Below are 26,688 nucleotides of genomic sequence, written 5' to 3' on the forward strand. Positions count from 1 at the left end.
TTGTCTGTGCTTCTTTTACACCTGCTATGTAAAAGAGACAGAAGAATGCACGATGGTCAATGCTATCTGGGATCCTTGGGACATCCCTACCCTAAACTTAACCATTTTAAATGTCAACTAAAATGGGCTAGGGACGTCCCAAGGATGTATCTCTTCCTGAAAATACATGATCTAAGTGATTGATAGTTGGTATTCAGCAGTCATAAAGCCTTATTTACTTTAATGAACTACTAAAATAGTGATTTTGTCAGACAGCATAGACAGCAGCTCTACACTTTATTGACTGACTGATCCATTCATCCTTCCATCCCTCCTCAGCCTTCCTCTCCTCTGAAGACCCAGTGAGGGTGGAGCTCAGTCAGAGAGCTGTTGAGGGACTGGTTAGGAAGAACACTTCTACAGCCAGAGCGGTCACATGGTTAAGATGGTAAACATTTATGTACCCTTAGTGGTTCATCACATCAGCAAAAAGGAATATGTCCCATCATCTATGTTTATTTACATTAGTGCAAATTGTCCACCGATATTGGTGTAATTTATCACCCCTTTTGGCTGTATGAAAGTTAATTTCCCCTCAGACACACACATTTGTTCTTTGATATGAAGGTAATTTGTGTAAAATGTACTTTCCCCCACTCATTCACCCCATCTCTTTACAATGCTTATGCATATTTGGTGGCCTGACTGCATCCAGACTATGTCAAAGGCCCATCCTGGTAGATCTGAACCTAATGCAGCTTGGAGTGATCAGATGACAGAAGTCACATTTAGGTGCCAGGTGTAACTGAGGCCATAGATGCTCCATATCCATTACTTTGAGTGTTTTATATAATATGACTAAATGTGTTTCTGTGTTGCAGGGGCAGTCAAGAAATGGAACGGCAAGGCCACAGAACATGACATAAGCAGAGCTGTGGGAGACAACCTCAAGCCCCTGGTAGAGCCGGGGGTGGTGTTTACCACTCCACCATGCCTTCAGCAGGCTGGAAAAGTGGGATTGATACTGTTTTTCATACTAAGATGGACCAAGAGTCTGTTGATTGGTCAGTCATTGGGTTAATTTGCTTTGCAATATGTTCAAATCAAGCTTTATTTATACAGCACATTTCAAACATGCAACACAATGGCTTCACAGGAAAAAACAATGAAAATAAACAGAAATATTTAGTACACAAACATAAGAGGATAAAAAAACAATAACAACTTAAAGACTAATGAGCATCCTAAGGAAATGCCATTGATTAAAATGTTAAAATATCCAACCCAAAATATTAGCTTGTTTTTTAGGAGGGGTTCTGAAAGACACTATGGGGGTGTCCAATGAAAGTTGACTAGTAACAACAACTAGGACCTAAAAGACACCCACCATGAGACCCACTAAATCTGCCCAAGAGGCAAACAAAAGAAAACCCCACAACAAACTTAAAGACAGGAAGCAAACCAAAAAGGTGGAGCAACTAAAGGTGTTGACTCTCCACATCTATCAAGACAACTGGAGCATTGGGCCAGACACTCTTAAATAGAACCTTCCCACTAACGAGATGGACAAGCCAGCACAGGTGTAACACATACTGACTAACGAGGTGACACCAATCAGTGCGTCCTTATTGCTGACGAGCTATACGTGCTAACGAGCTATACTTGCTAACGTCCAAACATAAATGGAAAAACCAAAGACTGTAACACCTTCCCCCTTAAGACAAAAAATATATCCTACATTTATGACTCAATTTATTAGGATTGTTAATTAATAAAATTGATTATAGACCGATTTATTATACTGCGTCCATGTGTATAGGCTGCAAGTATGTTGAAATTTAAAATAAATATTTTCAACTAAAACCAAACTTATATTGTACGTAGGTCATAATCTTATTTTCAGTGACATGTTGCTAGGTGGGATATCCCCAATGTCACAGTTTTAAAGTGTCCAAATCAATAGTCCAAATGCAGAAACAGTTTGTGGTAAATTGAAAACCTAAACGTAAAATGTACTATATACACAAACATCTGCCACAATAATCATATTACTTAAACAAGCACCTTATAAACTGCACAAGCACCAGACACGCTGTTGTTTTGACAAGTAGCAATAAATCACTGATATCGATTAGGGGGGAAATCAGGTTGTTTGTGATGTTGAAACTAACAACTAAACAAAACACATGGAAATGGGAGATATATTTTATCTCACTGGTTAGAGGACAACATGCAGAAGACAGTCAGCTACATTTTGGAGTGATGCATTTAAATTTAGGGGTCGCTAAACAAAGGAACGCAACACTTATTTGTCATCACTCATCGATATCATGTTGAAATCAATTGTGCCGAGAGGAGGGAGATGAGGTTGCACATCCTGTTAAAACTAACAGCTCAAAAACCACACGGAATCTGTGAATAATGTGTACATACCTGGTTAGAGGACAATTTGTAGATAACAGCTCGCTACATTTTGAAGTGTTGCATTTTGATTCAAGTGGGTCACCAACGTGGTAAGTTTAACACAACTCTGTTTTTGTTAGTCACTTTTTGTTAAATCTCATAAATAGTACTCTTCCAATTCAGAGCCTGGATTTTCCCCCTGAGGCTAATATCCATATCATGTTAAAATCAATAGAACAGGGGGCAAACGTTTATGGTTCTACACTATGACATCATTAAAATACTCCTACTACAATGTTAAAACATTCTACATTGTGACATTATTTCATTGATATCATGAAACAACTCCTTCATGTATTTTCTGATGTTTGATCAGAGATCTTTTATCAGAGTATCTCTTCCCACATTGATCACAGCTATAAGATTTCTCTCCTGTGTGTGTTCTCTGGTGTGATATCAGGTTGCTTAGCTGAGTAAAACTCTTCCCACATTGAGTACAGCTATAGGGTTTCTCTCCTGTGTGTGTTCTCTGGTGCACTGTCAGATTGCTAGATGCAGCAAAACTCTTCCCACATTGACCACAGCTAAAGGGTTTCTCTCCTGTGTGTGTTCTCTGGTGTAATGTCAGATGGTAAGATTGAACAAAACTCTTCCCACATTGATCACAGCCATACGATTTCTCTCCTGTGTGTGTTCTCTGGTGCACTGTCAGATTGCTAGATGCAGCAAAACTCTTGCCACACTGACCACAGCTAAAGGGTTTCACTCCTGTGTGTATTCTCTGGTGCACTGTCAGTTCTCCAGCTAGACCAAAACTCTTCCCACATTGATCACAGCTATAAGATTTCTCTCCTGTGTGTGTTCTCTTGTGTCGAGTCAGAATGTTAGATGCCATAAAACTCTTCCCACATTGATCACAGCTATAAGGTTTCTCTCCTGTGTGTGTTCTCTTGTGTTGAGTCAGAATGTTAGATGTAATAAAACTCTTCCCACATTGATCACAGCTATAGGATTTCTCTCCTGTGTGTATTCTCTGGTGTACTGTCAGATGGCCAGATTGACCAAAACTCTTCCCACATTGATCACAGCTATAAGGTTTCTCTCCTGTGTGTGTTCTCTGGTGTTTAGTCAGACATCCAGACTCAGTAAAACTCTTCCCACATTGACAACAGCTATACGGTTTCTCTCTTGTGTGTGTTCTCTTGTGTGATGTCAGATTGCCAGATTGAACAAAACTCTTCCCACATTGATCACAGCTATAAGGTTTCTCTCCTGTGTGGATTCTCTGATGAATTTTAATGCCTGATGAGGTGAATGTCTTCCCACAGTCAGAGCAGCAGTGAGTTCTCTTCCCTTTGGATCTTTGCAGGTGTTTCTTGAGGTGTTCTGATCTGGAGAGACTCTTCTCTGCCTCCTCAGCATCATGAGGTTGTTGAGGCTCCCCAGAGGATCCACGACTGTCCCCCCTCTCTCCTGTATGAATGACAAAGTCAGACAGAGGGTTAAAGGCCCACAACAGTAGAAATTAATTGTATATTTGAGGTAAAAGGTGATGCCCAGATCATACCCATGAAGTTGTACAACAACTGATGTCTGTTAAATTATTTGACAATTAAGACAGTCAACTTAGCAACAATCATATTTTGTCTTGTTTTCACATTAGTGGTAACTAGAAATAAGTTATTAAAATTGTTGAAATCCTATGCACTGTGCCAGACGACTTTTGGTCTCGAATATAGGCCCCTTTCTGTGTTAGCTAAAATTGCAGCACGAGGGCAATGCGCACACAATTTGATTGCAGAAACACAAGATCAGGAGTGCTACTCAGGAGTATTCTCATAGGCTGACAGCAAAAATAGCCTCATTTTCCAGGTTGCTTATAAGGGCATTTCACATTAAATATGGATTAGAATTGTAGGGCTTGAATCACGTGCTTAATATGTTTGTGTTATTGTCGCAAATCATCTGATTTATAGTTAAACACTTCAACTAGTAAAATGCTCTTTGGCTAGCTTTGCCATCAGCCTGACAATAAGGGTTCGTACACTAGGTTTTTAAACAATTGGCCCATAACTTCACCTAACAACATAGACCTACTGTAGGACCCAAAACATCACCGAACAACATAGGACCCATAACTTCACCTAACAACAACATAGACCTACTGTAGGACCCATAACTTCACCTAACAACAACATAGACCTACTGTAGGACCCATAACTTCACTCAACAACATAGACCTACTGTTGATAGAATACTTTATATGTTTAAAGTAATGACTAAAGTATTCCACCCTGAAAACTGTAGAACTGTATGACGTGTTAAGATCATAAGACTATAATCTGATGATGATGTGTGTTGGAGAAGACTTGTAAATAGTATTCATTTATTGAGTTAATGTTGAACAATAGAAGGGAACATTCAACATTTGTGATTTAAGTGTGTTTCAAAGTAGGTTAGAGAAATATTGACGGTTAGGAGGGAACATGTCTGTGGGGGTTTGTAGGAAACAAGTTGATCTATTTCTCTGAAGAAATAGGTGAGACTGAGCTCCGAGAAGGGAAGTAAGCCAGGCGCTGCGAAACCACAGAGGTTTTCTGTTTTGAGCTAGACTTGTCAGTTGCAGACATGAAGATAGAGGAACCCGGTTAGACAGAAGGAGCTATCAAAGTAGAACATTGTGACAGAGTTAGAGAAGAGGGGCATTTATAAAGTGTCATGGTATAACCAAATGTGAGGTATAAAAGGCTATGTGCATTGTATGATTTTCAGAGAGCTCTCTGAATAAAGGACTGATCTATTGCAGACTGAGACTTTGTCTAATTCTTCATTAACCAGAACCTTACAACCTCTGGGAATTGGTCAAAGCTTGAGTGATAGTTGAGTTCAACCATTGAGATAGCAAAAGTCTCGTGACAGAAGGACCTCGGCGTTACTCTGGTCCCTGATCTCTCTTTTGACAAACATATCAAGACTAGAGGTCGACCGATTAATCGGAATGGCCGATTAATTAGGGCCGATTTCACATTTTCATAACTATCGGAAATCTGTATTTTTGGACACCGATTTGGCCGATTATTATTATTATTTATTTTTTTACACCTTTATTTAATCTTTATTTAACTAGGCAAGTCAGTTAAGAACACATTCTTATTTTCAATGATGGCCTAGGAAAGGTGGGTTAACTGGCTCGTCCAGGGGCAGAATGACAGATTTTCACCTTGTCAGCTAGGGGGATTCAATCTTGCAACCTTACAGTTAACTAGTCTAACGCGCTAACCACCTGATTACATTGCATTCCACGAGGAGCCTCCCTGTTACGCGAATGCATTAAGCCAAGGTAAGTTGCTAGCTAGCATTAAACTTATCTTATAAAAAAAAATCAATCAATCAATCATAATCACTAGTTAACTACACAAGGTTGATGATATTACTAGTTTATCTAGCGTGTCCTGCGTTGCTTATAATCGATGCGGTGCGTATCGTTGCTCCAATGTGTACCTAACCATAAACATCAATGCCTTTCTTAAAATCAATACACAGAAGAATATATTTTTAAACCTGCATATTTAGCTAAAAGAAATCCAGGTTAGCAGGCAATATTAACCAGGTGAAATTGTGTCACTTCTCTTGCGTTCATTGCACGCAGAGTCAGTGTATACGCAACAGTTTGGGCTGCCTAATTTGCCAGAATTTTACGTAATTATGACATAACATTGAAGGTTGTGCAATGTAACAGGAATATTTAGACTTATGGATGCCACCCGTTAGATAAAATATGGAACGGTTCCGTATTTCACTTAAAGAATAAACGTCTTGTTTTCGAGATGATAGTTTCCGGATTCGGCCATATTAATGACCTAAGGCTCGTATTTCTGTGTGTTATTATGTTATAACTAAGTCTAAGATTTGATAGAGCAGTCTGACTGAGCGGTGGTAGGCAGCAGCAGGCTCGTAAGCATTCATTCAAACAGCACTTTCGTGCATTTTTCCAGCAGCTCTTCGTTGTGCGTCAAGCATTGCGCTGTTTATGACTTCAAGCCTATCAACTCCCGAGATTAGGCTGGTGTAACCGATGTGAAATGGCTAGCTAGTTAGCGGGGTGCGCGCGTTTCAAGCGTTTCAAACGTCACTCGCTCTGAGACTTGGAGTGGTTGTTCCCCTTGCTCTGCATGGGTAACGCTGCTTCGAGGGTGGCTGTTGTCGTTGTGTTTCTGGTTCAAGCTCAGGTAGGAGCGAGGAGAGGGACGGAGGCTATACTGTTACACTGGCAATACTAAAGTGCCTATAAGAACATCCAATAGTCAAAGGTTAATGAAATACAAATGGTATAGAGAGAAATAGTCCAATAATTCCTATAATAACTACAACCTAAAACTTCTTACCTGGGAATATTGAAGACTCATGTTAAAAGGAACCACCAGCTTTCATATGTTCTCATGTTCTGAGCAAGGAACTTAAACGTTAGCTTTCTTACATGGCACATATTGCACTTTTACTTTCTTCTCCAACACTTTGTTTTTGCATTATTTAAACCAAATTGAACATGTTTCATTATTTATTTGAGGCTAAATTGATTTTATTGATGTATTATATTAAGTTAAAATAAGTGTTCATTCAGTATTGTTGTAATTGTCATTATTTCAAATAAATAACATAAGAATAAAAATCGGCCGATTAATCGGTATCAGCTTTTTTGGGTCCTCCAATAATTGGTATCGGTATCACCGTTGAAAAATCATAATCGGTCGACCTCTAATCAAGACTGTTTGAAGGACAGCTTTTTTCTATCTACGTAACATTGCAAAAATCTGAAATGTTCTGTCCAAAAATGCTGCAGAATAATTCATCCATGCTTTTGTCACTTCTAGGTTAGACCACTGCAATGCTCTACTTTCCGGCTACCCGGATAAAGCACTAAATAAACTTCAGTTAGTGCTAAATACGGCTGCTAGAATCTTGACTAGAACCCCAAAATTTGATCATATTACTCCAGTGCTAGCCTCTCTACACTGGCTTCCTGTTAAGGCAAGGGCTGATTTCAAGGTTTTACTGCGAACCTACAAAGCATTACATGGGCTTGCTCCTACCTATCTTTCTGATTTGGTCCTGCCCTACATACCTACACGTACACTACGGTCACAAGACGCAGGCCTCCTAATTGTCCCTAGAATTTCTAAGCAAACAGCTGGAGGCAGGGCTTTCTCCTTGAGAGCTCAATTTTTATGGAATGGTCTGCTTACCCATGTGAGAGACGCAGACTCGATCTCAACCTTTAAGTCTTTACTGAAGACTTATCTCTTCAGTAGGTCATATGATTGAGTGTAGTCTTGCCCAGGAGTGTGAAGGTGAACGGAAAGGCACTGGAGCAACGAACCACTTTTGCTGTCTCTGCCTGACAGGTTCTCCTCTCTCCACTGGGATTCTCTGCCTCTAACCTTATCACAGGGGCTGAGTCACTGGCTTACTGGTGCTCTTCCATGCAGTCCCTAGGAGGGGTGCGTCACTTGAGTGGGTTGAGTCACTGACGTGGTCTTCCTGTCTGGGTGGTCGCCCCCCATGGGTTGTGCCGTGGCGGAGATCTTTGTGGGCTATACTCGGCCTTGTCTCAGGATGGTAAGTTGGTGGTTGAAGGTATCCCTCTAGTGTTTTGGCAAAGTGGGTGGGGTTATATCCTGCCTGTTTGACCCTGTCCGGGGTCATCGGATGGGGCAACAGTGTCTCCTGACCCATCCTGTCTAAGCCTCCAGTATTTATGCTGCAGTAGGTTATGTGTCGGGGGGCTAGGATCAGTCTGTTATATCTGGAGAATTTATCCTGTCTTATCCGGTGTCCTGTGTGAATTTAAGTATGCTCTCTCTAATTCTATCTTTCTTTCTTTCTCCCTTTCTTTCTTTCTTTCTCTCTCTCTCGGAGGACCTGAGCCCTAGGACCATGCTTCAGGACTACCTGGCATGATGACTCCTTGCTGTCCCCAGTCCACCTGGACGTGCTGCTGCTCCAGTTTCAACTGTTCTGCCTGCGGCTATGGAACCCTGACCTGTTCACCGGACATGCAACCTGTCCCAGACCTGCTGTTTTCAACTCTCTAGAGACAGCAGGAGCGGTAGAGATACTCTCAATGATAGGCTATGAAAAGCCAACTGACATTTACTCCTGAGGTGCTGACCTGTTGCACCCTCGACAACTACTGTGATTATTATTATTTGACCATGCTGGTAATTTATGAACATTTGAACATCTTGGTCATGTTCTGTTATAATCTCCACCCGGCACAGCCGGAAGAGGACTGGCTACCCCTCATAGCCTGGTTCCTCTCTAGGTTTCTTCCTAGGTTTTGGCCTGTCCCTGGAGTTTTTCCTAGCCACCGTGCTTCTACACCTGCATTGCTTGCTGTTTGAGGTTTAAGGCTGGGTTTCTGTACAGCACTTTGAGATATCAGCTGATGTAAGAAGGGCTACATAAATACATTTGATTTGAAATATGATTCGATTTAACAACAACATAGACCTACTGTAAGACCCATAACTTCACCTAGCAATAACACAGACCTGCTGCATGACCCATAACTTCACCTAACAACATAGACCTACTGTAGGACCCATAACTTCACCTAGCAATAACATAGACCTACTGTAGGACCCATAACTTCACCTAACAACATATACCTACTGTAGGACCCCTAACATCATCGAAAAACATAGGACCAATAACTTCCCCTAACAACAACATAGACCTACCGAATGACCAATAACTTCTCCTAACAACAATATAGACCTACTGTAGAACCCAAAACTTCAACTAGCAAAAACACAGGACCCATAACTTCACCTAACAACATAGACCTCTATACGACCCATAACTTCACCTAACAACAACATAGACCTACTGTAGGACCCATAACTTCACCTAACAACAACATAGACCTACTGTAGGACCCATATCTTCACCAAACAACATACACCAACTGTAGGACCCATAACTTCCCCTAATAACAGCATAGACCTACTGTAGGACCCATAACTTCACCTAACAACAACATAGACCTACTGTAGGACCCATATCTTCACCAAACAACATACACCAACTGTAGGACCCATAACTTCCCCTAATAACAACATAGACCTACTGTAAGACCCATATCTTCAATTAACAACACAGACCTACTGTAGGACCCACAACTTCACCCAACAACAACTTAGACCTACTGTAGGACCCACAACTTCACCTAAAAACAACATAAACCTACTGTAGGACCTATAACTTCCCCGAACAACCACATAGACCTACTATAGGACCCATAACTTCACCTAGCAATAACACAGACCTTCCGAATGACCAATAACTTCTCCTAACAACAATATAGACCTACTGTAGGACCCAAAACTTCCCCTAGCAATAACACAGACCTACTGTAGGAACCATAACTTCACCTAACAACAACATAGACCTACTGTAGAACCCAAAATTTCAACTAGCAAAAACACAGGACCCATAACTTCACCAAACAACAACATAGACCTACTTCAGGACCCATAACTTCAACAAACAACAACATAGACCTACTGTAGGACAAATAACTTCAACTAACAACATAAACCTACTGTAGAACCTATAACTTCACCTAACAACAATATAGACCTACTGTAGGACCCAACTTAATCCTATAATGGCCTATAGTAATCTGTGCTTAATCCTATAATGGCCTACAGTTATCTGTGCTTAATCCTATAATGGCCTATAGTAATCTGTGCTTAATCCTAGAATGGCCTATAGTTATCTGTGCTTAATCCTATAATGGCTCTGGGGTAGTGAATTCAGGGAGCTGAACTCAAACCTGGGTCCAGTGACTCTCAAGTCAACACCTTATAACTGTTATGCCAAGCTTTCTCAATAGCTTTCTCTATGAATTTGAGTGGTTACATTTCTCCTTTCCCCATCCCTCAGCTGTTTACCAAACCAAGTCTCTGGGCAGCCATTTTGTTTCTGTTTAAATCCTAGGTTGTCCCTTCAAAAAAAGCCACACAACAATCAATCAACCAATATGCGGTTGAAACAATAACAAAACTGTAATTCCACCACTGTTTTGGTAATAAGATGATGGGGCTGGAGAAATGTAACTACTCTCAAATTCATAGACAGACCAATGGATGCAAGGACTGACCATCCATGATATCAACATTATAGTTTTAACCATGTTGATGCTATAGAGTGTTGATTTACATTGTTTCTAAACATTGGAGTAAAAAAGTTTATTTGGGGTTCTGATGGGGCAAGCAGTTGAACTAAGCTCATGAGGCATGTGTTATATTCTTCAAGAATCAATGCCTATAAATAAATAATTTAAAAGTCCAAATATGGATGTAGCTATTGCAGATTTCCCCTTTAACACCACACATCAGTTCAACAACTGCAGAGTTTGTGCCTCTGTACTTAAGACAGTACTTACTAGTGTTAATCACGGCCCGGTTTCTCAAAACCATCTTACGGCTAAGTTCATCGTTAGAACCATTGGATGCCTTAAGATGAGTTTGGGAAACCCAGCCCCGATATCCAGTTTCCTCCTCTTCTTCCTCCTTCTTTTTGGATGTGACAGTCATCTCCCCCTCCTCCTCTTTCAGTCCAAAAAATGCATCCTCCTCTTTCTCTTCCTCCTCCTCTTTCACTCTGAACGAGTCTTCCTCTTCTTTCACTGAAACGTCTTTCTCTTCTTCTTTCACTGTAACAGTCTCCTCTTCCTCCTCCTCTTTGACGAGAGCTTCTTTCTCCGTCCAGCAGATCTCATCTTCTTTAGCAGGAGGAGAGTAGCTTAGTGAACTCATGGTCGGAGATGTTAGCTAGTTAGCATTAGCGACTAGCCTAGTTCTAAGCTAATTTAGCAAACCAGCTAGCTGACAAACAACGTAAATATATAATTAAATGGGCCAACAAGTACATACGACAGAAGTGTGTTTAATACACAGCGACTAATATACACCAAAACAGTGTAAAGAGCGTGAATGTTGTAGCTATGTTTGCTAGAAAGCTACGGAGGTGTCTGACTAGCTGTTGTTGTTGAAGGAGCGTCCCGTCCACTAGATTATACGTCACACTGGCAGCATCGCCTGAACCTAAAAGAAGCAAATCGCCACCTGCTGACTGGAGTGGGCAACGCAGTTGAGGATCATATTTTATTTTCAGACAGATTATTTTAAATGGATTTAATTAAATAATACTATTATATTGAGACATACAAAGACAGGAATGTGTTGATCGATTAGTGCGAATAAAAAATGTTTACTACAGCACATTTAAGGCAGTTTCATTAAGTCAAACTAAATCTAAATAAGTAGCTAGCTACTGTATTTCTATACTGCTCCTACATGGTGTAACAATACATCATGTAGATGTATATAATGAACAGACTAGGTCTATACTGCTCCTACATGGTGTAACAATACATCATGTAGATGTATATAACGAACAGACTAGGTCTATACTGCTCCTACATGGTGTAACAATACATCATGTAGATGTATATAACGAACAGACTAGGTCTATACTGCTCCTACATGGTGTAACAATACATCATGTAGATGTATATAATGAACAGACTAGGTCTATACTGCTCCTACATGGTGTAACAATACATCATGTAGATGTATATAATGAACAGACTAGGTCTATACTGCTCCTACATGATGTAACAATAGATCATGTAGATGTATATAATGAACAGACTAGGTCTATAATGCTCCTACATGGTGTAACAGTACATCATGTAGATGTATATAATGAACAGACTAGGTCTATACTGCTCTTACATGGTGTAACAATACATCATGTAGATGTATATAATGGCCGGGGGGGGGGGGGGGGGGGGGGCTTTACTACTCTAGCGAATCCTTGTGGCGCCTACAGGCTGACCTCGGCCGTCAGGTGAACAGTGTTTCCTCCGACATATTGGTGCATCTGGCTTCCGGGTTAAACGGGCAGGTGTTAAGAAGCGCAGTTTGGCTGGTCATGTTTCAGAGGACGCATGACTCGACCTTCGATATATGTTATATTATTATTATATAATATATAGATATATTCAATATTTGTATTTTTTATTTTACCTTTATTTATACAGGTTTCTCATTGAGATAACATCTCTTTTCCAAAAGAGACCTGGTCCAATAGCAGCAGGGGGAACAACGTTTCAGACAAAACAACTTACGTACACTAACACAACATTAAACAAAGCTATAAACACACACACACAGTACAACAATAACATTTTACGTTAAAAACACGAAAGTCTTGACTAAAAACAGCTGTCCTAAAAACAATTACACCCTTCTATACATCGATCAAGTGTTTAAACTCCACCAACGAAACTAGATCATCAAATTTTTAAATGTTCAGGAGAGAATTCCAGGACCACGGAGCTGAGTAACAATTTCTACCATGACCTGTTCTAATTTTTTGTTAGAAGCAAATGAGAAGGGGACCGTAATTGATATTTATTTACCGACCTGACAAAAAAAGAACAGAGATAAAATGGCATTTTACCCAATATGGCCTTAAAAAATCAGTGTATACCAGTGTTTAAGCCTACGCAAGGTCAACGACGACCAGCCAACAGCACTGTAGACATCACAATATCGAAATTGTGGAGAAAAAACGGGGGTAAAATTATTTTTAAAATGCTGAAATTGGTTGTTCCCCCACCATTTACAACAACATCACTGAGCACCATCACTATCTTTCCTTTGTGGATCTCCTGCATGTTTACATATCTGGCATTACTCATCTCATATGTATATACTGTATTCTATCCTATTCTACTGTATCTGTCTATGTATTACTCATCTCATATGTATATACTGTATTCTATCCTATTCTACTGTATCTTAGTCTATGCCCCTCTGACATCACTCATCCATATTTTTATATATTCTTATTCCTTTACTTAGATTTGTGTGTATTAGGTATTTGTTGTGAAATTGTTAGATATTACTGCACTGTTGGATCTATGAACACAAGCATTTAGTTAGATATTACTGCACTGTTGGAGCTAGAAACACAAGCATTAAGTTAGATATTACTGCACTGTTGGAGTTAGGAACACAAGCATTTAGTTAGATATTACTGTTGGAAACACCCCATCTCTTTACATTACTTATGCATATTCAGTGGCCTGACTGCATCCAGACTATGTCAAAGGCCCATCCTGGTAGATCTGAACCTAATGCAGCTTGGAGTGATCAGATGACAGAAGTCACATTTAGGTGCCAGGTGTAACTGAGGCCATAGATGCTCCATATCCATTACTTTGAGTGTTTTATATAATATGACCAAATGTGTTTCTGTGTTGCAGGTGCAGTCAAGAAATGGAACGGCAAGGCCACAGAACATGACATAATCAGAGCTGTGGGAGACCACCTCAAGCCCCTGGTAGAGCCGAGGGTGGTGTTTGCCACTCCACCAGCAGAGCTGTGGGAGACCACCTCAAGCCACTGGTAGAGCCGGGGGTGGTGTCTATTTTGACATAGTATGAAAAAAATTCAGTATATATTCTACTAAGATGGATCAAGATATGTGTTGCTTTTCCACATATTTATTCATTATTCATTCACTGATTAACAAGAGTCTGTTGATTGGTTGGTCATAGAGTTCATTTGATTTGCAATATGTTCAAATCAAGCTTTATTTATACAGCACATTTCAGACATGGATGCAACACAATGGCTTCACAGGAAAAAACATTTAAAAACAATGAAAATAAACATATTTACTACACAAAGAGGATAAAAAAACAGAATAACTGAAAACTAAACTAGAAGACTAATGAGTATTCTAAGTAAATGCCATCGATTAAAATATTAACAATTCACTGCAATATCCAACCCAAAATATCTTGTCTTACTCCATTGTTTGATAATACATTCTCCAGCAAGAAAACCAAAAATGTCCCTCAAACAGAAGAGGGAACTAACAACAACCACATCTAAACAGGTTTTAGGAGGGGTTCTGAAAGACACTATGGGGGTGTCCACTGAAAGTTGATTAGTAACAGCAACTGGGACCTAAAAGACACCCACCAAATCTGCCTAAGAAGAGGAAAACAAAAGAAAAACCCACACCAAACTTAAAGACAGGAAGTAAACCAAAAAGGTGGAGCAACTAAAGGTGTTGACTCTCCACATCTATCAAGACAACTGTGGCACTGGGCCAGACACTCTTAAATAGAACCTGGACCAGCTCAGGTGAAACACCTTCCCACTAACGAGATGGACAAGCCAGCACAGGTGTAACACATACTGACTAACGAGGTGACACCAATCAGTGCTCCCTAAGTGCTAACGAGCTATACGTGCTAAACGTGCTAACGAGCTAGACGGGCGAAAGTCCAACCTCAAAACATAAATGGAAAAACCAAAGCCTGTAACACCTTCCCTTTTAAGACAACAAATATATCCTATATTTTTGTTGGACAAGTTTGCTCACCACCAACAGAAAACAAGTTCCATTGTTTTCACATTATAATCAACTACAATGCTTCACCAATATAAACACGGTGTCTACTGTCAACAATTAAAAACTAGCTTCTAGAACTCTCGTCTTCCTAAAACTCACTAGCTTCTAGAACTCTCGTCTTCCTAAACCTCACTAGCTTCTAGAACTCTCGTCTTCCTAAAACTCCACTTGCTTCTAGAACTCTCGTCCGAGCCCAAACATAACTCATCTCCAATACGGAAAAACGTGCGGTCAAAATAAATCGTGATCCATGGCAACTCACTGGCTAAACGCAAAACGTTTTGACTGCCCACCCTTGAGACAATCAGCAACCAAGTTTACCACAGACATGTCTGATTTCAAGAGGAAACTCCTGCAATATCCGTAGTACCTTTCCACCTCACTGCGGAGCTTCTCTCTCTTTTCAGGGTTCACTCAATAGGCATGTAGTTGGATCGGGGGCCCAGTCCCCAATGTCATGCTGTAGTACATTTGGGTTGGCACATCTGAGAATGAACCCTGATATTCTAAAAGCAGGGCAACAATGTCAATATAATTGTACCAAAAAACTGTCAGCTGGTTGCATAAATAATTATGAATACTAAATGTTACATAAATTGTAAATATGAAAATCAAATGAACACCCTTTTGTTAATATGTATTGGCAATAATTCACTTAATGGTGAAGCATGGAACAATAAAACATGTATATACACAAACATCTGCAACAATCCTATTACTTGTATTTTTTAAACAAGCAAGTTATAAACTGCACAAGCACCAAAACCACTGTTGTTTTGACAAGTAGCAATAAATCACTGATATCAATTAGGGGGGGGGGGTAAATCAGGTTGTACTTGCTGTTGAAACTAACACAACTAAAAAAAAAAACACGGAAATGGGAGATATCTTTTACCTCACTGGTTTGAGGACAACCTGCAGAAGACAGTCAGCTACATTTGGGAGTGATGCATTTAAATGTAGGGGTCGCTAAACAAAAGGAACACAACACTTATTTGTCATAACTCATCGATATCATGCTAAAATCAATTGTGTGAGAAGAGGGAGATGAGGTTGCACGTCCTGTTAAAACTAACAGCTCAAAAACCACACGGAATCTGGGAGTAATGTGTACATCCCTGGTTAGAGGACAACTTGTAGAAAACAGCTCGCTACATTTTGAAGTGTTGCATTTTGATTCAAGTGGGTCGCCACCGCGGGAAGTGTAACAACTCTTTTTTGTGTTGGTCACTTTTTGTTAAATCACATAAATAGTACTCTTTCAATTCAGAGCCTGGATTTTCCCCCCTGAGGCTAATATCCATATCATGTTGAAATCAATAAAACAGGGGGCAAACGTTTAGGGTTCTACATTGTGACATCATTAAAATACTCCTAATACAATGTTAAAACATTCTACATTGTGACATCATTTCATTGATATCATGAAACAACTTCTTCATGTATGTATTTTCTGATGTTTGATCAGAGATCTTTTATCAGAGTATCTCTTCCCACACTGATTACAGTTATGAGATTTCTCTCCTGTGTGTGTTCTCTGGTGTATATTCAGACAGCCAAACGTACTAAAACTCTTTACACATTGATCACAGCCATAAGATTTCTCTCCTGTGTGTGTCCGCTGGTGTACTGTCAGGCTGTTTAGCTGAGTAAAACTCTTCCCACATTGATTACAGCTATATGGTTTCTCTCCTGTGTGTGTTCTCTTGTGTATAGTTAGATAGCTAGACGTAGTAAAACTCTTCCCACATTGATTACAGCCATAAGGTTTCTCTCCTGTGTGTGTCCGCTGGTGTACTGTCAGGCTGTTTAGCGGAGTAAAACTCTTCCCACATTGATCACAGCCATAAGGTTTCTCTCCAGTGTGTATTCTCTGGTGTGATTTCAGGGTTTGTAGCCGAATAAAACTCTTCCCACATTGATCACAGCCATAACGTTTCTCTCCAGTGTGAATTCTTTGATGTATTTTAAGGCCTAGTGAAGAGTTGAATCTTTCCCCACAGTCAGAGCAGCAGTACGGTTTCTCTCGCTGGTGTTTCTTGAGGAGTTCTGATCTGGAGAGACTTTTCTCTGCCTCGTCAGCATCATGATGTTGTTGAAGATCCCCAGAGGATACACGATAGTCCCGTCTCTCTCCTGTGTGAATGACAAAGTCAGTCAGATGGTTAAAGGCCCACAACAGCAGAAATCCACTGTTTATTTAAGATAAAAGGTGATGCCCAGAGTATACCCATGAAGTTGTACAACAATTGACGTCTGTTAAATTTGAGAATTAAGACAGTCAAGTTAGCAACAATAGTCATCACATTAGTAGTAACATCGATGATTGTAGCTAGAAAGAAGTTATTCAAGTTGTTGAAACTGTAAGCAGTGTGCCAGACGACTTTTGGTCTCCAATATAGGCCACTTTCTGTGTTTGCTAAAACTGCGGCACGAGGTCAATGCACACGCAATTTGGTTGTAGAAACTCCTCCCTGCTAATGAGGAAACCACTAGTTATGGATGTAGTATATCTGGTAATGAGGAAACCGCTAGTTATGGATGTAGTATATCTGGTAATGAGGAAACCACTAGTTATGGATTTAGTATATCTGGTAATGAGGAAACCACTAGTTATGGATGTAGTATATGTGGTAATGAGGAGATGCGTAAGTTTTGTCAATTCATTCATTGTCTTTCGTTTGAAACACTCCTGTCAATGTTGAGTAAGGACGCACACCTGATTACGCATAAAGAAGTAGGACTAGTCTACCTGGCCTGCACACAAATGTAGGCCTATAAATGTGCCCATTTGGGGATGTCTGATAGTATTTCTCATTGTCTTAATGCACCACCACTAATGAGTTGTGGAGCTTCTCAAAGTAATTTTTTCTTCACCTCAAACAGCAAGTAAACAAAGTCTAATCAAAATCAATTGCAAACGACAATAGTTCCTCAAAGTATTTGCAAAATATTTCCAGCTCTCGCCCTTTCAATAACCACTTGGCATGAAAAGGAAAAATGTAATGCTCTGATCCAGTGGAAATGTCATAAAATACCTGATTACTTCTTATTCTTTACACAAATAGCCTACAGCTGTGTCTGTCCCAAACTCACTGGCCGGGAAACGCTGAGGGCCCAGAATATTTTAGACAATGTTGCAAACTTGCTGTCACAAGTTTATCCGAGTTTCTATCTCGAGTTTTGGGCCGACCCAGTTGATAGTTGATACTATGTTTCAAGATCGTTGTAGAGTTTGTTGTACAGCAAATGTGATTTATAGGATATTTTCTACCGGCAGGCTGCAATGTTTTTATTTGTTGGCTTTATGTAGGCTATTTTTACATAGTTAGCAATGGAAATAAAAGTTACTTTAAAGATTTGTATAATTTTCGTTTAGATTTAGATAGAATGTAGATTAATCACAGACAATGATTTTGAGATACTATTATAAATGAAATGAAACTGTTCCACGAAAATATGCATATGAAAATCCGAACTGGCACACAGATTGGTAGAAATGGTAAGATAACTTGGCACTCCAAATGGAAAAGGTTGCCGACCGCTGGTGTAGCCCACTACAGGAAACTTCAGGAGCATAACGGCATACTTTTTATCCTTCTGGTTAGGTTATCTTGATCTCTGGCTCCCTCAAGTAATTTCTGTGTCTTAATTATTTGATCAAACAGCATGCTTAAAGCATCAGACCAGTTCAGTACATATAGTTGATTTTATTAAAACACATAAAGGTGTGTATATATATGGGAAAATACAAACAACATTTCAACCAATCGTTTGGTAGAATGAACAGACGACTCTTGGTTGACCGAGATTTATTGTAGGTGGGGACAGCACTAGAACATGATTTTGGGGCTCCTTTTGGGACTGATTTGAATTCTGCAGCATTGAAAGTCCCTAAGAACACAGTGGCCTCCATCATTCTTAAAAGGAATACTCTTCCTAGAGCTGGTCACCCGGCCAAACTTAGCGATTGGGGGAGAAGGGCCTTGGTCAGGGAGGTGACCAAAAACCAGAACTCCAGAGTTCCTCTGTGGAGATGGGAGAACCTTCCAGAAGGACAACCATCTCTGCAGCACTCCACCAATCAGACATTTATGGTAGAGTGGCCAGATGGAAACCACTCCTCAGTAAAAGGCACATGACAGACTACTTGGAGTTTGACAAAAGGCACCTTAAGGACCCTAAGACCATGAGAAACAAGATTCTCTGATGAAACCAAGATGGAACTATTTTGGCCTGAATGCCAAGAGTCACGTCTGGAAGAAACCTGGCACCATCCCTACGGTGAAGCATGGTGGTGGCAGCATCATGCTGTGGGGATGTTTTTCAGCAGCAGGGACTGGGAGACTAGTCAGGATCGAGGGAAATATTAATGGAGCAAAGTGGAGAGAGATCCTTGATGAAAGACCTGCTCCAGAGTGCTCAGGAACTCAGACTGGGGCAAAGGTTCACCATCCAACAGGACAACGACCTTAAGCACACAGCCAAGTCAACACAGGAGAGGCTTCGGTACAAGTCTCTGAATGTCTTTCAGTGGCCCAGCCAGAGCCCAGACTTGAGCCCGATCTAACATCTCTGGAGAGACGTGAAAATAGCTGTGCAGTGATGTTCCCCATCCAACCTGACAGAGCTATAGAGGATCTGCAGAGAAGGATGGGAGGAACTCCAAAGGCAGGTGTGCCAAATAAATTAGCTAAATGAAAGAGGGAATTTAAAAAAAAATCAATTTTAGAACAAGGCTTTAAAGTAACAAAATGAGGAAAAGTCAAGGGGTCTGAATACTTACCCCTATGCACTGTATACAGCAACAGCTCCGCCATAAGCATTCCTGTCTTTTCTGTAGATGTTATATCCCTGTATTGCTACTGCTGGATCAAAGGAATTATCTCAGTGAGTTTCAGAGATGAACAGTACAGTGCATTCCAAATTCAATAGGCAGGCAAGTAAACAAAAACGTTTTCAAATAAAAACTATTCCAGAAAATGTCAAAGCGTATATAACGCCCGTCCAAGAGACTCTCGGCCAATCGCGTTCACATTCTCATGCTGAGACACAGTTCCTAAGCTAATTCTCACAAAATCCCTTTTTAAAGTCAGGGTATGAGTCGAGAAACATGCCTATTTTCCTTGAAAGTACATAATGTCACAATTGCAAAGCTATACGATATTACAGGGAACAAGTTAAATATCTCACATCTCTGAAAATATTTGGAATGTTGTGCTTCTTGTTCACAGAGGATAATTAATGCCAATTTTCTTTTCTTTAAGCTATTAATACAATAATGCTATTTCCAATATCCTAATTTCTTAAAGTATTTCTGGTGATAGCAGGTGATAGTGATACACAAGCTAGGTCTATTTGAAACATTACCATCCCATGGCAGCATTTACCAGCCACCAGGTTCAGAAGATTTAAAAACCACGTAAAAAATATTTAAAACCCAATACTATTTTTGTCCAAAGATATAAATTATTCAAACGGAACATAATTCATGCTGGTTATTATTTTAGGCTATTTTAGTTTGAGTCAAAGATAGTTTTGGAATAGTTTTCATTCTTCAAACAGGTTTGTTATTTTATTTCAGTTTACTAAAAACTTTTCCCCTAATTACTTTTTCTATAATAAGCATGGAGGTTTCCCCTATCAACCAGTCATAGGTACTGGCGACAAAGCGCCTCGTAACCTAGCTGGGAATGGGACAGACGGAACCCTTCTGTGGTAACAGACAGGGGCGATTTGTAATCAAATCTAATTCCCAGGAATGGGGTTCATATGAACCCCAGAGACTGTGTGTGGGATAATAACATGGCCGTTTCCAACCCTGCTTGTTCCCTCGACTCCGCTACCAACCACCAATCTCCAACAGGGCCCTTAACCTGTATCACTAGACACCTCATAGTGAGCTACAGGTAGGAATCAGCAATGAATCCCAATAATGAGACACCTCTGGGGAGGGGTGTCAGCAACATTTAAAAAAAAATATATATATATAGTGTTTTATGACAAACCGTTTTTTACAAATCCGTCAAGACACCAACTTAGACTTTACCGTGAAATGCTTTACTTACAAGCCCTTAACCAACAGTGCAGTTCAAGAAGAAGAAAACGCTTACCAAGTAGACTAAAATAAAAAGTAATAATAAAAAGTAACACAATAAGAATATCAATAACGAGGCTATATACAGGGGGCACTGGTACTGAGTCAGAGTGGAGGCTATATACAGGGGGCACCGGTACCGAGTCAGTGTGGAGGCTATATACAGGGGGTACCGGTACAGAGTCAATGTGGAGGCTATATACAGAGGGCACCGGTACCGAGTCAGTGTGCGGGGGTACAGGCTAGTTGAGGTAATCTGTACATGAGGGTGGGGGCGTAGTGACTATGCATAGGTAACAAACAACCAGCGAGTAGCAGCAGTGCACCAAAGGGAGGGGGGGGGGGGGGGGGTCAATGTAAATTGTCCGGTGGTGATTTTAATGAATTGTTCAGCAGTCTTATGGCTTGGGGGTAGAAGCTGTTGAGGAGGCTTTTAGTCCTAGACTTGGCGCTCCGGTACCGCTTGCCGTGCAGTAGCAGAGAAAACAGTCTATAACTTGGGTGACAGAAGTCTCTGACAATTTTATGGGCTTCCCTCTGACACCGCCTATTATATAGGTCCTGGATGGCAGGAAGCTAGGCCACAGCGATGTACTGGGCCGTTCGCACTACCCTCTGTAGCGCCTTACGGTCAGATGCCGAGCAGTTGCCATACCGGGCGGTGATGCAACCGGTCAGGATGCTCTCGATGGTGCAGCTGTATTACCTTTTGGGGATCTGGGGACCCATGCCAAATCTTTTCAGTCTCCTGAGGGGGAAAAGGTTTTGTTGTGCCCTCTTCATGACTGTCTTGGTATATACCCACGTGGGTGATTTAAAGATGAACTGAGGTCCACACTCCAGTCCAGTTGATGGTGGTAATGCACCTTAAAGTTGGTTGCCAACCGCCATATAAAGTCAAAAGAAGAAAAAGAAGCCTGAAGGAAGGAGAGATGACGAGAAACGAATTTGGTTTACCGTTTGGGGCGTCGCGGCTGGTTACTTATTTTGATGTGATATGAAACTATTGTGTGAAATGATTTTGATGTGATATGAAAGTATTCATTTGAAATGATTTTGATGTGATATGAAAGTATTATGTGAAATGATTTTGATGTGATATGTAAGTACAGCGATTTATGTTTCTAGAAACGTATCGCAATTGAGAATCGATTCACATTTAGATGGAATATTTGATTATTCTAGCTGCCAGAGCCAGTCTACCTCTGAAACATAACATACAGTCCTTGGACCTTGAGGAGTAACAGGGGCAGCAATCAGCAGTAGAAACAATAACAAAGCGTACTCCCTGCCTGTTTCGGTAAAAAGCTGAGGGATGGGTCTGGAGAAATGCAACGATCCATGATATCAACATTCTAGCTTTAACCATGTTTTGAGGATATACAGTGTTTGTTTATATTTACGGGCAAACATTGGAGTAAAAAAAAAGCTTATATTTTGGGTTCTGATGGGGTACAACAGTTGAACTAAGCTCATGAGGCATTTATATGTGAATTCTTAAAGAAACAATGGGTACATATCATTAATGTATAAGTCCCAAAATGGATGTAACATCTACTGATTGCCCCTTTAAGACTACATATTGGGCTAATCTAACAGGAGATATTGAGGACTACAGTATTTCAGGCATTGTCATTAGATGCATTTGATCAATTGTTAACGTTTTGTTGATGGTCCACTCTTGATGTTCTACACGTTACAGCGTAGCTTCAGCCATTTCTACAGAACAACATTAAAGTGTAGAACCCTTTTACTGCATATTGGTTCAACGACTGCAGAGAAGGTACTTACTGGGGTTAAACGGATCTCCAACCTCCTCTTCTTTCACACCAAAAACTGCATCCTCCTCTACTTTTACTGTAACATCCTCCTCCTCTTTCACTCTGAACGCGTCTTCCTCTTCTTTCACTGAAACGTCTTTCTCTTCTTCTTTCAGGGTAACAGCCTCACCCTCTACTTCTTGTTTTACTGTGACATCCTCCTCTTCCTTCAACTCTTTCACGAGAGCTTCTTTCTCCGTACAGCAGACCTCTTCTTTAACAGGAGAGGGGATGTTTAGGGAGCTCATGTTCGGGGATAATAGCTAGCAAGCTATCATTAGCGACTAGGCTAGTGCTAATTTAACCAGCCAGCTACTATAGCTGACTAATACAAAATAACGTAATATTAAATAGTTTAACAAGTAGATACGACAGAAGTGTGTCTAAAACACAGTAGGTAATATACACCGAAAGCGTATAATAGCTTGAATCTTTCGGCTATGTTGGCTAGCAAGCTACCGAGGTGGTTGACGAGCTGTTTCTGAAGAACCGTCCACTAGATTATACGTCACGCTGGCAGCATCGCCTGAAAGACGCACGTCGCCGTCTGCTGACTAGAGTGGGAAACGCAGTTGAGGATCACAATTTATTTTCAGACAAAGATTATTTTAAATTGATTTAATTAAATAATACTATTATATTGAGACATACAAAGACAGGAATGTGTTGATTGATTAGTGCGAAAAAAAATGTTTACCACAGCATATTTAAGGCAGTTTCATTAAGTTATACTACATCTAAATTAGCAGCTAGCTACTGTAGGTCTATACTGCTCCTACATGGTGTAACAATACATCATGTAGATGTATATAATGAACAGACTAGGTCTATACTGCTCCTACATGGTGTAACAATACATCATGTAGATGTATATAATGAACAGACTAGGTCTGTACTGCTCCTACATGGTGTAACAATACATCATGTAGATGTATATAATGAACAGACTAGGTCTATACTGCTCCTACATGGTGTAACAATACAGTGCATTCAGAAAGTATTCAAACCCCTTCAATTTTTCTACATTTTGTTACATTGCCTTAATACTCATCAATCCCACAATAACACAAAAACCATAATGACAAACCAAAAACAAGTTTTTTGATTTTTTTTGTGCTCATTTATTAAAATAAACTGAAAAATCATATTTACATAAGTATTCAGACTCTTTACTACGTACTTTGTTGAAACACCTTTGGCAGTATGAACACCTGGGTTAATCCTGACTAGGTTCAGTATGAACACCTGGGTTAATCCTGATTAGGTTCAGTATGAACACCTGGGTTAATCCTGATTAGGTTCAGTATGAACACCTGGGTTAATCCTGATTAGGTTCAGTATGAACACCTGGGTTAATCCTGATTAGGTTCAGTATGAACACCTGGGTTAATCCTGATTAGGTTCAGTATGAACACCTGGGTTAATCCTGATTAGGTTCAGTATGAACACCTGGGTTAATCCTGATTAGGTTCAGTATGAACACCTGGGTTAATCCTGATTAGGTTCAGTATGAACACCTGGGTTAATCCTGATTAGGTTCAGTATGAACACCTGGGTTAATCCTGATTAGGTTCAATATGAACACCTGGGTTAATCCTGATTAGGTTCAGTATGAACACCTGGGTTAATCCTGATTAGGTTTAGTATGAACACCTGGGTTAATCCTGATTAGGTTCAGTATGAACACCTGGGTTAATCCTGATTAGGTTCAGTATGAACACCTGGGTTAATCCTGATTAGGTTCAGTATGAACACCTGGGTTAATCGTGATTAGGTTCAGTATGAACACCTGGGTTAATCGTGATTAGGTTCAGTATGAACACCTGGGTTAATCCTGATTAGGTTCAGTATGAACACCTGGGTTAATCCTGATTAGGTTCAGTATGAACACCTGGGTTAATCCTGATTAGGTTCAGTATGAACACCTGGGTTAATCCTGATTAGGTTCAGTATGAACACCTGCTGTTGGTCTAATGGTGCCCATTAAAACCCGGAATAGAAAACACGAATACTGGTGTGATAAATATATATATATTTTTAAATAATTTGTTCAAAATAACTTTAGTGTGTATGAAAAAACGTTCCAAAACAAATGTTGTTAAACCATCCAGTTATTGAATGTAAAACCACACTGCTGCTACTGAGCAGTAGGTCAAGAGGGTTGGGCTGCAATTTGCAGTGAATTCAATGGAAATGTGACCACAAGAAGAGTACAACATCTAGAGGTGAGATATCTGCATTATTATCAAGATTACAAGAAGAAACAACAACTAGAGGTGAGATATCTGCATTATTATCACGATTACAAGAAGAAACAACAACTAGAGGTGAGATATCTGCATTATTATCAGGATTACAAGAAGAAACAACAACTAGAGGTGAGATATCTGCATTATTATCAGGATTACAAGAAGAAACGACAACTAGAGGTGAGATATCTGCATTATTACAGTGGAAGAGCCAGTACACAGTGAGTGTGTTCCCTCCACATCTGCTATAACATTCCTGAGAGAAGATCATCCATAAATTAAATCATCCAGAGGTTGGTCATCGTCCGGTATACCATCCAGGGGTCGGTCAATGCAGAGCCAGTACACAGTGAGTGTGTAATGTGAACAGGTTATAAGAGCCAGTACACAGTGAGTGTGTAATGTGAACAGGTTATAAGAGCCAGTACACAGTGAGTGTGTAATGTGAACAGGTTATAAGAGCCAGTACACCGTGAGTGTGTTCCCTCCACATCTGCTATAACATCCCTGAGAGAAGATGCTGCCACCAACTTTCAGCAGAGAACAAAGAAGATGACAATGCATGAAACATTAACCAGAGAATTTCATGAGCATAAAATGAAATATGTGAAGGAAGAACATGAAATGAGAATTGTACAGGTTGAATTGGATATGAAGTTGGAAGAGAGAGGTATGATCCAACAAAGATACAGTAATGCGACAATAGTGATGACCAGTCATAGTGAACAATATGATATGTAGAAAAATACATGTTCTGTCATTTGGATATTCATGAGTGAGACTATTTTAATCACCACAAACTACATTTTAAACCAGCCATGGTGACCAATTTGATATGTAAAAAAATACATGTTTTGTCATTTGGATATTCATGAGAGTATTTTAATCACCACAAACTACATTTTAAACCAGCCTTGGTTTAGTCACTCATTTCATGTTGTTGCAAACTATTTGAATTTTGTACAGAACAAACATTATCAAAGCAGAAATAATCCATAATGAACACATTCCATATTTAAATGCATCTCATCTAGTTGAAGTGCTGCAATGTGAAGCAACTCTGTGTGCAAGTCCTCGTTGGTCATTTCCTGCCTCAGTCATGGACACATCTACCTCAGTCACGGACACATCTGCCTCAGTCACGGACACATCTGCCTCAGTCACGGACACATCTGCCTCAGTCACGGACACATCTGCCTCAGCCACGGACACACCTGCCTCAGCCACGGACACATCTGTCTCAGTCATGGGTACATCTGTCTCAGTCATGGGTACATCTGTCTCAGTCATGGGTACATCTGTCTCAGTCATGGGTACATCTGTCTCAGCCACACCAGCCTCAGCCACGGATACATCTGCCTCAGCCGTGGATACATCTGCCTCAGCCACGGGTACATCTGCCTCAGCCACGGGTACATCTGCCTCAGCCACGGGTACATCTGCCTCAGCCACGGGTACATCTGCCTCAGCCACGGGTACATCTGCCTCAGCCACGGGTACATCTGCCTCAGCCACGGGTACATCTGCCTCAGCCACGGGTACATCTGTTTGATGCTGATCATGGGAGCATCAGGACAGTCATACTGCTTCAGGTAGTTGTGCATCACAGCTGTAGCAATGATCACCTTGCAGCATCTTC

At 40.3% G+C, this 26,688-nt stretch overlaps 1 protein-coding gene across 1 annotated transcript; it reads right to left on the reverse strand.

Moving 5' to 3' along the window:
- Positions 1-2,740: 2,740 nt before the first annotated feature.
- On the reverse strand, positions 2,741-26,360 carry LOC120032426 (zinc finger protein 180-like; the record flags this gene model as incomplete). Its single annotated transcript, XM_038978531.1, has 2 exons — positions 26,176-26,360; positions 2,741-3,743 (listed from the first exon to the last, which is right to left on the reverse strand). Coding segments are annotated over exons 1-2 (1,188 nt in total), but the record flags the coding sequence as incomplete, so codon positions are not given.
- Positions 26,361-26,688: the final 328 nt, after the last annotated feature.

This window comes from Salvelinus namaycush, chromosome 39, assembly GCF_016432855.1.
Source record: "Salvelinus namaycush isolate Seneca chromosome 39, SaNama_1.0, whole genome shotgun sequence".
Taxonomy (NCBI): Eukaryota; Metazoa; Chordata; class Actinopteri; order Salmoniformes; family Salmonidae; genus Salvelinus; species Salvelinus namaycush.